This window comes from Schistocerca serialis, chromosome 4, assembly GCF_023864345.2.
Source record: "Schistocerca serialis cubense isolate TAMUIC-IGC-003099 chromosome 4, iqSchSeri2.2, whole genome shotgun sequence".
Lineage (NCBI taxonomy): Eukaryota > Metazoa > Arthropoda > Insecta > Orthoptera > Acrididae > Schistocerca > Schistocerca serialis.
In genome coordinates this window covers 649608826-649622374 of record NC_064641.1, presented here as the reverse complement: position 1 = coordinate 649622374, position 13549 = coordinate 649608826, and the positions used below count along the sequence as shown (strand labels likewise).

The window sequence follows — 13549 nt, the reverse complement described above, 5'->3', positions numbered from 1 at the left end:
GAAAGGTTTACTTAATGCAATCAGTTACAATGGCCAATTGAATTAACATCAACCTGAATAGAAGTAACCAAAATCTGACGTTGTATGAAAAGCATATAACCTACAGCTCTTGTAGCACGGTAATAAGCTATGGGCATGTGGACCCACACTTATTTTTGCTCACATGCAAGACATCAAATAATCACACTTTATCAACTGAACAAATTGCGACTGTCGCATCTACATCATACTTCAATACCTACCTTTTGTGTTGAAAAATCGTGCATAGAAACGTAAGTATAATTTTCACAGCAATTAATTTTAATTTTGAGACTAATCGTATTAAGAAATGGTTCAAATGGCTCTGAGCATTATGGGACTCAACTGCTGAGGTCATTAGTCCCCTAGAACTTAGAACTAGTTAAACCTAACTAACCTAAGGACAACACAAACATCCATGCCCGAGGCAGGATTCGAACCTGTGACCGTAGCGGTCTTGCGGTTCCAGACTGCAGCGCCTTTAACCGCACGGCCACTTCGGCCGGCAATCGTATTAAGAATTCGTGAAAGTTTCTACCGATATTGAGAGCCTGGCAGAGCGTTCATCTAACCACCTTCAAACTATTTCATTACCGCTTCACTCTCTAACAGCGGGCGCGGGAAACGAACACTTGAATCTTTCCATGCGAGCTCTGATTCCTCTTATTTTATTATGATGACCATTTCTCCCTGTGTAGGTGTATGACAACAAAATATTTTCGCATTCGGAGTATATAGTTGGTGATCGAAATTTCATTAGAATAGCGTCTTTGTTTTAATGGTTTCCAACCCACTTCGCGTACTATATCCGTGGTATACTCCTCTGCCCCCCCCCCTTTTTCACGATAGTATAAAGCGAGCTGCCCTTCTTTGAACTTTTTTATGTGCTCCGTCACTCCTATCGGATGCGGATCCCATACCGTGCAGCAATACTCTAGAACTGGACAAACAAGCGTAGTAGACCTGTTGCATTTTCTTAGTCTTCTGTCAATAAATCGCAGTTTCTGGTATGCTTTCCACACATTATCTATCAGATCGTTGCAATTTAAAATGTTCGTAATTTTAATCCTTAAGTGCTTCGTTCAGTTCACAGCCTTCGGATTTATCGTGTAACCGAAATCTATGAACGACTACACACTTTTCATTAATTAGAATCAGTTGCCACTTTTCGCGTCACACAGGTATAAATGCGTTAGAGAGGGAAGTGGTGAGAAGTAAACGAAATTGATTTAAATGAGGTTAGTATATCAAGACATGGAATTGTCTCCAAAGTAGTTAAGCCACGACATGATGTTCAACAGCAGTAGTCGGAAATAAAAGGTACACTATCAATACGTGAACAAATGAAACAAAGCAAAATCTATATGTTTTTACAAACGCACATGGACCATCTCCCCAAATGGAAGACGCGGTTACAAGTCACGAAAGTTTCAGTGAAATCCATTGCTGTAAACAACGCAGTACGTACCAGGGAAATAATTACGTGAACTACACGATCTCTGTGACTAATTAACAAACTCATGATGCAAACGCGCTCTTCCGCCACACAGCCAAACGAAATCTTTCTCCAAACCTTATAGCCGCAAACCGGGAACGGCTCCATCAGAAAGCCAAATACGACGTCGCGCTAAACACGACAGAATTTACGAGCCTTTTCAGACCTGCTACCCAGAGTTCGACGCTGAACTAAAACTCAGAGATCTTCCTAAACACCTTGTAAGCTCCTCCAAAGACATACTATGTAGGCAAAAGTCGATAAGTAGGTACAGAACTAATAAGCGAAATAAAGAGTAATGAAAGATGTAAAAGAAACAGCCAACTTACAGTTCTTAAATGACAGATGAGCTTCTCAAATTTTTGGGCGAATGTTTTAAAATTGTGGATTTTTCTGGTTTGCAAACTATGTTACAGTGAAGTATTAAGTAATAATATAAACTTATTTATTAAAACAATTTGTATTATTATTATTATTATTATTATTATTATTATTATTATTGTTAGTAAGAGTAGTAGTAAAATTCTAAGTGTCTGTGGAGAACGTCAAAGGCGGACGTCATAGCAAATTGTTGTTGTTGTTGTTGTTGTTGTTGTTGTTGTGGTCTTCACTCCTGAGACTGGTTTGATGCAGCTCTCCATGCTACTCTATCTTATGCTAGCTTCTTCATCTCACAGTACTTACTGCAACCCACATCCTTCTGAATCTGCTTAGTGTATTCATCTCTTGGTCTCCCTCTACGATTTTTACACTCCACGCTGCCCTCCAATACTAAATTTGTGATCCCTTGATGCCTCAGAACATGCCCTACCAACCGGTCCCTTCTTCTTGTCAAGTTGTGCCACAAACTCCTCTTCTCTCCTATTTCTATTCAATACCTCCTCATTAGTTAGGTGATCTACCCATCTAATCTTCAGCATTCTTCTGTAGCACCACATTTCGAAAGCTTCTATTCTCTTCTTGTCCAAACTATTTATCGTCGATGCTTCACTTCCATACATGCCTATACTCCACACAAAAACTTTCAGAAACACGACTTCCTGACACTTAAATCTATACTCGATATTAACAAATTTCTCTTCTTCAGAAACGCTTTCCTTGCCATTGCCATTCTACATATTACATCCTCTCTACTTCGACCATCATCAGTTATTTTGCTCCCCAAATAGCAAAACTCCTTTACTACTTTAAGTGTCTCATTTCCTAATCTAATTCCCTCAGCGTCACCCAACTTAATTCGACTACATTCCATGATCCTGGTTTTCCTTTTGTTGATGTTCATCTTATATGCTCCTTTACAGACACTGTCCATTCCGTTCAACTGCTCTTCCAAGTCCTTTGCTATCTCTGACATAATTACAATGTCATCGGCGAACCTTAAAGTTTTTATTTCTTCTCCATGGATTTTAATACCTACTCCAAACTTTTCTTTTATTTCCTTTACTGTTTGCTCACTGTACAGATTGAATAACATCGAGGAGAGGCTACAACCCTGTCACACTCCCTTCCCAACCACTGGTTCCCTTTCGTGCCCCTCGACTCTGATAACTGCCATCTGGTTTCTGTACAAATTGTAAATAGCCTTTCGCTCCCTGTATTTTACCCCTGCCACCTTAAGAATTTGAAAGAGAGTATTCCAGTCAACATTGTCAAAAGCTTTCTCTAAGTCTACAAATGCTAGAAACTTAGGTTTGCCTTTCCTTAATCTTTCTTCTAAGATAAGGGGTAAGGTCAGTATTGTCTCACGTGTTCCAACATTTCTATGGAATCCAAACTGATCTTCCCCGAGGTCGACTTCTACCAATTTTTCCATTCGTCTGTAAGGTATTCGCGTTAGTATTTTTGCAGCTGTGGCTTATTAAACTGATAGTTCGGTAATTTTCACATCTGTCAACATCTGCTTTCTTTGGGATTGGAATTATTATATTCTTCCTGAAGTCTGAGGATATTTCGCCTGTCTCATACATCTTGCTCACCAGATGGTAGAGTTTTGTCAGGACTGGCTCTCCCAAGGCCGTCAGTAGTTCTAATGGAATGTTGTCTGCTCCCGGGGCCTTGTTCGACTCAGAACTTTCAGTGCTCTGTCAAACTCTTCATGCAGTATTGTATCTCCCATTTCATCTTCATCTACATCCTCTTCCATTTCCATAATATTGTCCTCAAGTACATCGCCCTCATAGCAAATTATGTGCGTTCAAATGTGTGTGAAATCTTATGGGACTTAACTGCTATGGTCATCAGTCCCTAAGCCTACACACTACTGAACCTAAAGTATCCTAAGGACAAACACACACACCCATGCGCGAGGGAGGACTCGAACCTCCGCCGGCACCAGCCGCTCAGTCCATGACTGCAGCACCTTTGACCGTAGCAAATTATATTTGGGTCACAAGAACAGGGGGGGGGGGGGGCAAAACCTCAATACGTTCACTATATATGCTACACCAAATCAATAAAATCTCGAATGCACTGACAATCCAGCGTTAGTTGCTAAGACTGGAAATGTACACTGAGAAACTTGCAGTACTTGCTTACTACTATTGTATATAAAGAATGGAGCCAGTACCCATCAAAACAGATGTTAGAACGTTATACCCACTTAATATCTAGCCATACAAAAAGTAATACATTATGAAGTTTTCTGGGATAGAAGGCTCCTACACCTCATACGTACTTCCCAAAAATACAGGAAACACCACCAAAAACTTTCTGGGTCAGCTGTACACATCATCATCATCATCATCATCATCATCATCATCATCATCAACAACAACAACAACAACAACAACAACACCGCCACCTCCACCACCATCGTCACAACGCCGTCACTTAAATAATGAAGATAATGTCCTAGAAAAGACTGGATCTAAAATTTGTTGACACAAAATGGAAAAATGATACACACTCATAGGAGGGGTACAACAGTAATGCGTTTCAAAGTGAACCAATGAACACAACTAAAGCGTCACTAAACCAACGTTTCTGTGATTCATTTGGAAATGAAAACGAGATATTAAAGAACTGACAAAAGAGAAGTGTTTTAGAACCAAGATACAAGTAATATATAAAGTTAAGACCAAGAGCAAATAAGAAAATTTACGAGTATACTAACATTTCTTAGCAAATGAAATATGAAGGCTAAAATTCTATGGCCACGTAGAAAAGTTGAACCAATCACATCAACTACATCAAACGTCAAGTGCTACAAAGCTGGAGGCAAAACCGAGCGAGGTGGCGCAGTGGTTAAACACTGGACTCGCATTCGGGAAGACGACGGTTCAATCCTGCGTCCGGCCATCCTGATTTCGCTTTTCGTGATTTCCCTAAATCACTCCAGGCAAATGCCGGGATGGTTCCTTTCAATGGGCACGGCCGACTTCCTTCCCCGTCCTTCCCTAATCCGATGAGACCGATGACCTCGCTGTTTGGTCTCCTTCCCCAAAACAACCAACCAACCAACCTGGAGGCAAAGCTAAAACTGAGCTGGTAAAAAAGATCACAGCAATAAAGTAAGACCTGAGAGATGTAAGGACAAAACAGGAAATGCAAGATTGTAAAAACGACCGGAAATTCATGATCGGACGTTTGGCCAAGCACTAAAATTCAATAATACCGAAACGGCTTCGTCTGAGGATAGGAAAAAAAGTGCATCATGATAGAATGGAAGTATTGGTCTATGAAAAAGGAGATTTGAATTTTGGTGTATAGCGTGTGTATCAGTAGGGTCCAAACGTGAAGGATGATAACATTAATGATCATCAGAATAATATTAAATAAATAAATATTGCACCAGAGCCTCGCTAAAGGATACGAAAAGTGTCGGACATGGCATACCTATAGGATCGTATCTCGCATTTGTTTGTAACATTTTCGGAAAATCATCGAAGGTGTAAACCACGATGGATGGATCGAAAACTTAACGATGACTGGTCTTTAGTACTACCATGTAGTTTCCCATTTACCTCAGTAAGTTTCACAACACATTTAACATAAATCTTGAGTACTCCAACTGGAAATATGTTGTAACAGACAAAAGGAATCCTAAAAATGCAACACTTGTACAAGCTTTCCGAGTTAGGAGTTGTTCCTCTTTCTTATGAGCACATGTTTCTTTTTAAACAAATTTCTTATTTACCACAAACATCATAAGCGAGAAAATGACTACAGTGTCAATTTAGCAATTCCACCATTTTAAAGGCCGGCAGGAAGTTTCTCAATTACTTTTAGACACATCAACTCCGTTGTATTTTTAAATCTATGGAATAAAACCGAGCTATAATAGATATTGAATGAAGCAAAAGAAATACAATATGGATATTTCCATGTGTGTACCAATCTGTACCAGCAGCCTTTATGCACGTATTCACTCGCTGATCCCTATTCCGTCTGCTTTTAACACCTTCGTAATTCTGAGCAACACAGGCTCTGAAATATCGTATTTATTCGCCTATACCGGGCAAGCGACTTTCAACTAAAGTGACGCCCATGTGCAGGAATATACGTAATGAATGTACTGTGCAGGTCAAGAGAGAAATCCGGGTTTCTAGTCCTAGTCCGGCACAAAGATTCATTGTCGTCACTCCGTTAACAGTTCATGGTTATCCATATTCGCAACTGCGAATGCATGCCATTTATTTCATTTAGTACTGCAGTGTGGCATTTTTTGGTCGACAAAACTCTCTTCAGTTCGCCAGAGTCGTGGTGTCAGCGCTGTTTACCTTCGCTGTTTGTTCATGATATGAAGGATGCTCAAGGCCCAGTAGATGTTTGCTCAGGCAGTCTAGCGATCAGTCATCTCAAGCCCTTAAAAATGAAATGGAGTTACACAAGAGTGGGATGAAAATTCTCATTTCCATTAAGCAGTCGAGTAATAGACAGGTACTGCAAATTTGTTACTAAATGACATTACAGTACCACGCGGAAAGAATTTAAAAATTTAGTTGACAATGAGAGAGCAAAAAATTACAATGACTGACGTACGAAATTCATTGGTCTGTGCATAAAGAAGCACTTTGTGCTAAATTTGAATTCATGCAGCATGTGAAGAAATTGGTGGTATGAATCGTAAAATTTCTGAAGTCGCATGCATTATTCCACCGTCAGTTGCAACAGTTAACGATGGAATTGAACGAAAAGTATGGACGGTATATATATTACTGCAAAGTACGTTGTTTAAGTGAAGAGGCATATCTGGAATTACTTTTCGATTTAAAATCCGCCTTTGCTGAATTTGTGCAGGAAACAACAAAGCATGAACGAAAATTAAAATATCCAGAATGTATTGCAGACCTCGCATTTTAAGTTCACTTGACTGCCCAGTGCCCCCAGTAACACAATGCGTGATGGGAAACAACTTCTTTCAGATGTAATGAGAATGCGTTTAAAAAGGAAATCGCTTTATAGAAGGGACACATTCAGAGAAAAACAGTACAGCTCCTAACCTCAGTGCTATTAAAGAAAACGCAAGATTTGAAGAATTCACTGTGGCCTTGAAAGAGTTACAGGGATAGTTTCATAAACTCTGAGGGCACTGTCAATCTTACATCTGTTTTCGAGCTGTTTTCGAGACCGTTTGCCATTATAGTTGCAAGCGCCCCTATGCAAGTGCAGATGTAATGGGTTGACATGCAAGGTAATTCCCGTTATAATGACAAATATTTTTACGTTAAAACTGTTCAGGATGTCTACGTTGCTTTCCACAGGTAGAGTTTTCACCTCTCCGTAATGAGGTTGCTAAAGTGCTAAAATATTTGTGTTCAATACCTTGTTCCGATTACGAAACGAAATAAGTCGTGATTACATGCCAAGTTGATTGCGAAAATCTCAGAAATTGTCTGCATCTGTCCGTATGCCGATATTTCGAACCATATAAAAATTGTATTGTGTCTTCAGCACGCCAAAATTAATTTAATAATACTGAAAGTTTGTTTTGTTTGTGACCTATATTGTTGAAAAATGTAAAATATAAAACCAAGTCGCATGCAGTGCGACTGCACTACCGTTTAAATGCGTCATGTTCACTGTTTCCCCGTCATCCCCTTCCAAGCTCAGACAGTGTGGCTTGGTGGTGTGGAATATGTGCAGCGAATGTGTTTCCATCTTTTTACTATCAATCCTAGCATTTCGACGAGTCTCACTATCCCAGATACATGCACTGTGTGCTAATACAGCTGAATCAAAGTCAGTTTCGTGTTACATTTGTAACGACTCAAAGATGAATGGTACAATGTAACTAATTTTTGAGCAGGTCTTGAAGAGAAGAAGTGGATTACCGAAAAGAAAAATGTAGGTTCTATTTAAAATGAATATACAGCTGTCCATATCCTTGTAACTACCAAAGTTACATGAAAGACAGTGATTCTGCTTAATGTCGTTCTGGCAACCAAACAGCCTTTGCTGGATACATTTTCGTATTGCTGTATAGGATGTTATTTGATTTGGTCAAGACTGTGGTATCAAGTATCGACACCACACCACCAGTAGGTTTCCCTCTGACGCTGATAGCGGTCACGCGGGATCTGGAGGACCCAATCCTCAGCTTCCGCTGAGGTCTGCCTCCAGTTGCTCCGTACCACAAGCGCCCTCTGCCGCCGCAATTGATGTAGGCTGGCCGACGGCAGTGACTCAGTCTACTCGCGCTTAGAGATGGTTCGTTTCAGGACACTACGCAGAACCTGCCTAGTCGCTGCTCTGATTCCATCATTGCTGCAGTTGTAAGATCTGGACACTCTATGCTACTGCATTATTTATAAAGTCTTTGTACACTTCGTAAAGTCTTCTGTTTGTTGTATTAACTTGCTCGTTAATCATTTCTGCTTCTGTCCAGCTTTCATACGAAGACAATTTCACACCCCTCTGCAGCCCACATCTCCTTACCATTTTCTACAATGACTCACACAGCAAAGATGAGAAGAGCCCTATCCAATGTTGTGGTTTATCACATTTGACAGAATATCTTTGCCGGCCGTTGTGGCCGAGCGGTTCTAGGCGCTTCAGTCTGGAACCGCGCAACCACTACGGTCGCATGTTCGAATCCTGCCTCGGACATAGATGTATGTGATGTCCTTAGGTTAGTTAGGTTTAAGTAGTTCTAAGTTCAAAGGGATTGTTGACCTCAGATGTTAAGTCCCATAGCGCTCAGAGCCATTTTGAACAGAGTATCTTTCCTTCACCTGACTTCGCTCATACGTGTCACAGAATAAGATTACACTGGGAACCTAAACTGAATGTGTTTATTTTCGTCTTGTTTAAAACTGATAATGAGCACATTTACCTATAACCACCTGCCTCAAACATGGGTAATAGGTGGCTGAATGAATGTGTGTGTAATTATAAATGCAAGCAACTAGAGAAATTCGGATGCTGAGGCAGTCTGTGGGAGACACCTGACCGTGACAGTCTGTCATGCCACTCTGTTACCACACTCGGCTGTGCATCCCTAGATGCGCAGCCATGTAATTGCTCCTTCCGAATTCAAGGATAGGGACGCCGTCTTCTAGTTTTCAGATGTTAAACTAGATAGAAAACTTTAGAGCGAAGGAACCAGGTGCTTCCTCTCCTTTTACTTGACAGGAGGAAACGCCTGGCACCCCTAGCAAATTCGTCTTGCTGATTGGTCAGTGTGCCCCTACCAACTTTGTTTAGTCTCTGTCCGCAGAGGCCACTCAGTTTGGATTTGAAACAGAACTGACGAGGCTGTGGACGACATGTGCTACAGCAAGCAGTCGTTGCTCCGTGATGAAATAGGTATGATGTTCTGCTTCTGTGCATACATGAACAGTGATTTTTGGATGACAGTTTGTTCGAATTAGAATTCTCTATAACGATTAAACTCAATCGTTGGGAGCAGAGCAGTTTATCTATATCCGGATGGAACTAAACTCGGCCCTTAATCCGGCACGATTCACATCATGCATCGTGTGGCCAGTGAACTTTCATGATTCTTTTGGTTCTGAATCACGAGCTGGCTTTCATGATTCAGGTATCAATGGAAGCTAAATGGTACAAATGGCTCTAAGCACTATGGGACTTAACATTGGAGGTCATCAGTCCCCTAGACTTAGAACTACTTAAACCTAACTAACCTAAGGACATCACACACATCCATGCCCGAGGCAGCATTCGAACCATCGAACGCAGCAGCAGCGCAGTTCCGGACTGAAGCGCCGAGAACCTCTCTGCCACAGCAGTCGGCTTAATGAAATTAGCGAACTCGCAATCGATTTCTCATTGAGTATGAACCTTCGTGTATAAGCACATGCATGTTCTTAATGCCTCTCCTTAGTGCACAAATCCTTGCTGCCTAACTATGATCGATACGTTATTAGCATTTTCTCGTATATAACCATAATATGAATGCATTGTTTCGTATCGATATGAATTAATAAAATTTTCTCGGGGTTCCAGCCGCGTCAGGTGGTTAAAATCCCACGAGCTTTCGACCGCACTCTCCCCGGTCATTGTCAAGTTGTAAGACTGACTGCTCTGTCGCCGTGGCCGCGTCGTTATAAAGCCGCACCGCTGGCTGTGACGTCACTGGTGCTCTCTTCCTCGGCATATACGGTAACGTTTCCACCCCGCGTCCGTCATGCCCATTTAAACATCGCGATAGCCGGGTCCTAGGCTGTACTAAGCTGCAAACCGCCGTCCTTGGTGTTTTCAGAGGTTTTTATTTCAATAACTTCTTTTATGACGCTATCCCAAAATCGCTCCGTCTTCATAACGACAGATGTTTCGTCGAATAGAATTCAGTGTCCATTATCTAAGGCGTGTTCTGCCACGGCTGATTTTTCTGGATAGCGTAGGCGTAAGCACGCGGGATGGAAACATTACCGTATATGGCGAGGAAGAGAGCACCAGTGACGTCACAGCCAGCAGTGCGGCTATATAACGACGTGGCCACGGCGACACAGCAGTCAGTCTTGCCACTTGACAATGACCGGGGAGAGCTCGGTCGAAAGCACGTGGGATTTTAACCACCTGACGCGGCTGGAAGCCCGAGAAAATTTTATTAACCATAGTGTTAGTATTTTTATGAGTATTCCACGTAAGCGCAGATTCAGGAGTATGCTCCATCGGATAAATAAATGCTCATTGTGAAGCTACTTAGTAAGCTTCGTCAGAATATACATACCAGCACGCTTTACCTTGTCCTGTGATGTCTAACCTGATGTACCCTATGAGAGAAAATTATTGCCATCCGCTGTGGTCGAGGGGTCTTAGCGTTTCAGTCTGGAACCGCGCTGCTGCTACGGTCGCAGATTCGAATCCTGCCTCGGGTATGGATGTGTGTGATGTCCTTAGGTTGGTTAGGTTTTAGTTGTTCTAAGTCTAGGGGACTGATCACCTCAGATTTTAAGTCCCATAGTGCTTATAGCCATTTGAAACATTTGAAGAGAAAATTATTTGAAATGTTTAATGAAGTGCAAACCCCAATGAGTTGTTTTGGAGTTCACTAATTCAATTTCCATTGTAGAGTTTCCTTCTTAGGATAGAAGGTAGGGCTAATACTCAGTTAATATTCATGGAACTTCAAACGATTGGTCACTCATGGCCAAGTACATAATGTTAAGCACTGTATTTTTAAAACAGATATGTCTCAACTACAACGAGTCCCTGAGGAGAAAGTCAGTACAGGGTTATGGAGGGGGGCGGAGGGAGGAGGGGGGGGGGGGTTTCAAAGGTAAATGGAACGGAAATAAGGAAGGATAATAGAGCGAGCTTCATATTCAGAAGTGCATCTGAGTGTCAGCTGTTTGTGAGAAGATCGTGTCAGGAACGTCTAGCATCTCTTGTCGAAAATCGACAATGGTGGGCTTGCATTCCACCAAAGCTACAGGTTATTGTTCCCCATTGTTGTATTAATCACGCAAATATCGAATCGCAGGGTTCCGTAGGACAATACTCCAAGCCAAGCAGGACCTCAATGGCCCCACGTAACTAGCACTCATGAGGGCAGACATATTGTTTGCTTCGCCGTGCAGGTTTGTACACACACACATCATGCACCTTGAGTCGGGAAATGGGCTAGTCTGCATCAAGGCAAGTATCCACGCTGAAAGTGCAGTAACCTCTGAGACAGTCTGTTATCACGGCAACCATAGCTGTGGCTTCCCTTTTCGCAGCAGAGGCGCGCGCCCCGACTTTGTCGTGTCCACTGTGCAGCACTTGACACAGGAGTGACACACAACTGCCCGTTCAGCTGAGTCCTGGTTCTGCATGCAAGATCACAATGGACGCATCGGTGCGTGGAAGCTTTGAGAAAGCGAACCTTGCCATATTTTATACATCAAATGTATTCGCGTTTTCGAGTATGGCTAACCATCACCTGTGTAACAGAATGACGATAATCAACATTTGTGCCGGACAACGACTCGAACCCGGATTTCCCGCTTATCGCGGGCGGCCGGTTCACAATAAGGCTACCTGAGCAGGAGTCATGACCAGACACAACGTCGCAAGCTGAAAATGAAGAGAGAGTATATGGCCACGTGGAGTGGCCGCGCGGTTAGTGGACCCATGTCACGGATTGTGCGGCTCCTCCCTCGGTCGTGTGTGTGTGTGTGTGTGTGTGTGTGTGTGTGTGTGTGTGTGAGTGTGTGTGTGTGTGTGTGGTAACCTCGCAGTTGAGCGAGCCACAAAAAAAATATCATCAGGATCATCGTCATCAGGATCATCATCATCATCACCATCATCAGGATCATCATCATCACCATCATCAGGATCATCATCATCATCAGGATCATCATCATCAGGATCATCATCATCATCAGGATCATCATCATCAGGATCATCATCATCAGGATCATCATCATCAGGATCATCATCATCAGGATCATCATCATCAGGATCATCATCAGGATCATCATCATCATCATCATCATCATCAGGATCATCATCAGGATCATCATCAGGATCATCATCAGGATCATCATCATCACCATCATCAGGATCATCATCAGGATCATCATCATCATCATCATCAGGATCATCATCATCACCATCATCAGGATCATCATCATCACCATCATCAGGATCATCATCACCATCATCAGGATCATCATCACAATCATCATGATCATCATCATCAGGATCATCATCATCATCAGGATCATCATTATCATCAGGATCATCATTATCATCAGGATCATCATCATCATCAGGATCATCATCATCATCAGGATCATCACCATCATCATCAGGATCATCACCATCATCATCAGGATCATCATCATCAGGATCATCAACATCATCAGGATCATCATCATCATCAGGATCATCATCATCATCATCATCAGGATCATCATCAGGATCATCGTCAGGATCATCATCAGGATCATCATCAGGATCATCATCATCATCAGGATCATCATCATCTTCTTCTTCTTCTTCTTCATCGCCACTTCTGTCCAAAGGAAAGTGCATGTACAAGCGAACCTCCACCGAGCTATGCCGCCATCTGCGTGCGCCTTCCTTCTGGTTCTGCTCTGATAAGGTCACGACGCCGTCTCTCTGTAGTTCGAGTCAGGTCTTACAGTTAGCAGCGCTGAGTGGCCGCGTAGGTAGAGGACCCATGTCACGGATCCCGCGGCCCCTCCAGCCGGAGGTTCGAGTCCTCCCTCGGGCATGAGAGTGTGTGTGTGTGTGTGTGTGTGTGTGTGTGTGTGTTTTGTTCTTAGCATAAGGTAGTTTAAGTAGCCTGTAAGTCTAGGGACCGATTACCTCAGCAGTTTGGTCCCTTAGGAAACCACACACATTTGAACATTTTTCAGACAGATAACAAGTGCAATGTCCTCCAGCGAAGACTACACCGACATAATACTGACCTATCGGGAGACTAACCGCAATGCAGCTGGGGCCCGAAGGCAGTATTCACAACGTTTTACACAGCGACGTCTATCTTCTGTGCATGTTTTTAGACGTCCAGACATGCGTTTAACAACAGAACGAGCTTTCCATGTAAAACGCGTCATGGAAAGACCAATCCGCGACGCACCAGATGGAACGTTATTGAGTATTTTGAAGCACATCCCACGC

General features: G+C 42.4%; 1 protein-coding gene across 1 annotated transcript in view; it reads right to left on the bottom strand.

The window, feature by feature from the left end:
• Positions 1–12937, bottom strand: part of LOC126474662 (clumping factor B-like) — a 154874-nt gene extending 141937 nt beyond the window's left edge. Inside the window, exon 1 of the mRNA XM_050102141.1 lies at positions 12202–12937. Coding sequence (XP_049958098.1) covers positions 12202–12937 — 736 coding nt within the window. The remainder of the gene's footprint in view (positions 1–12201) is intronic.
• Positions 12938–13549: the final 612 nt, after the last annotated feature.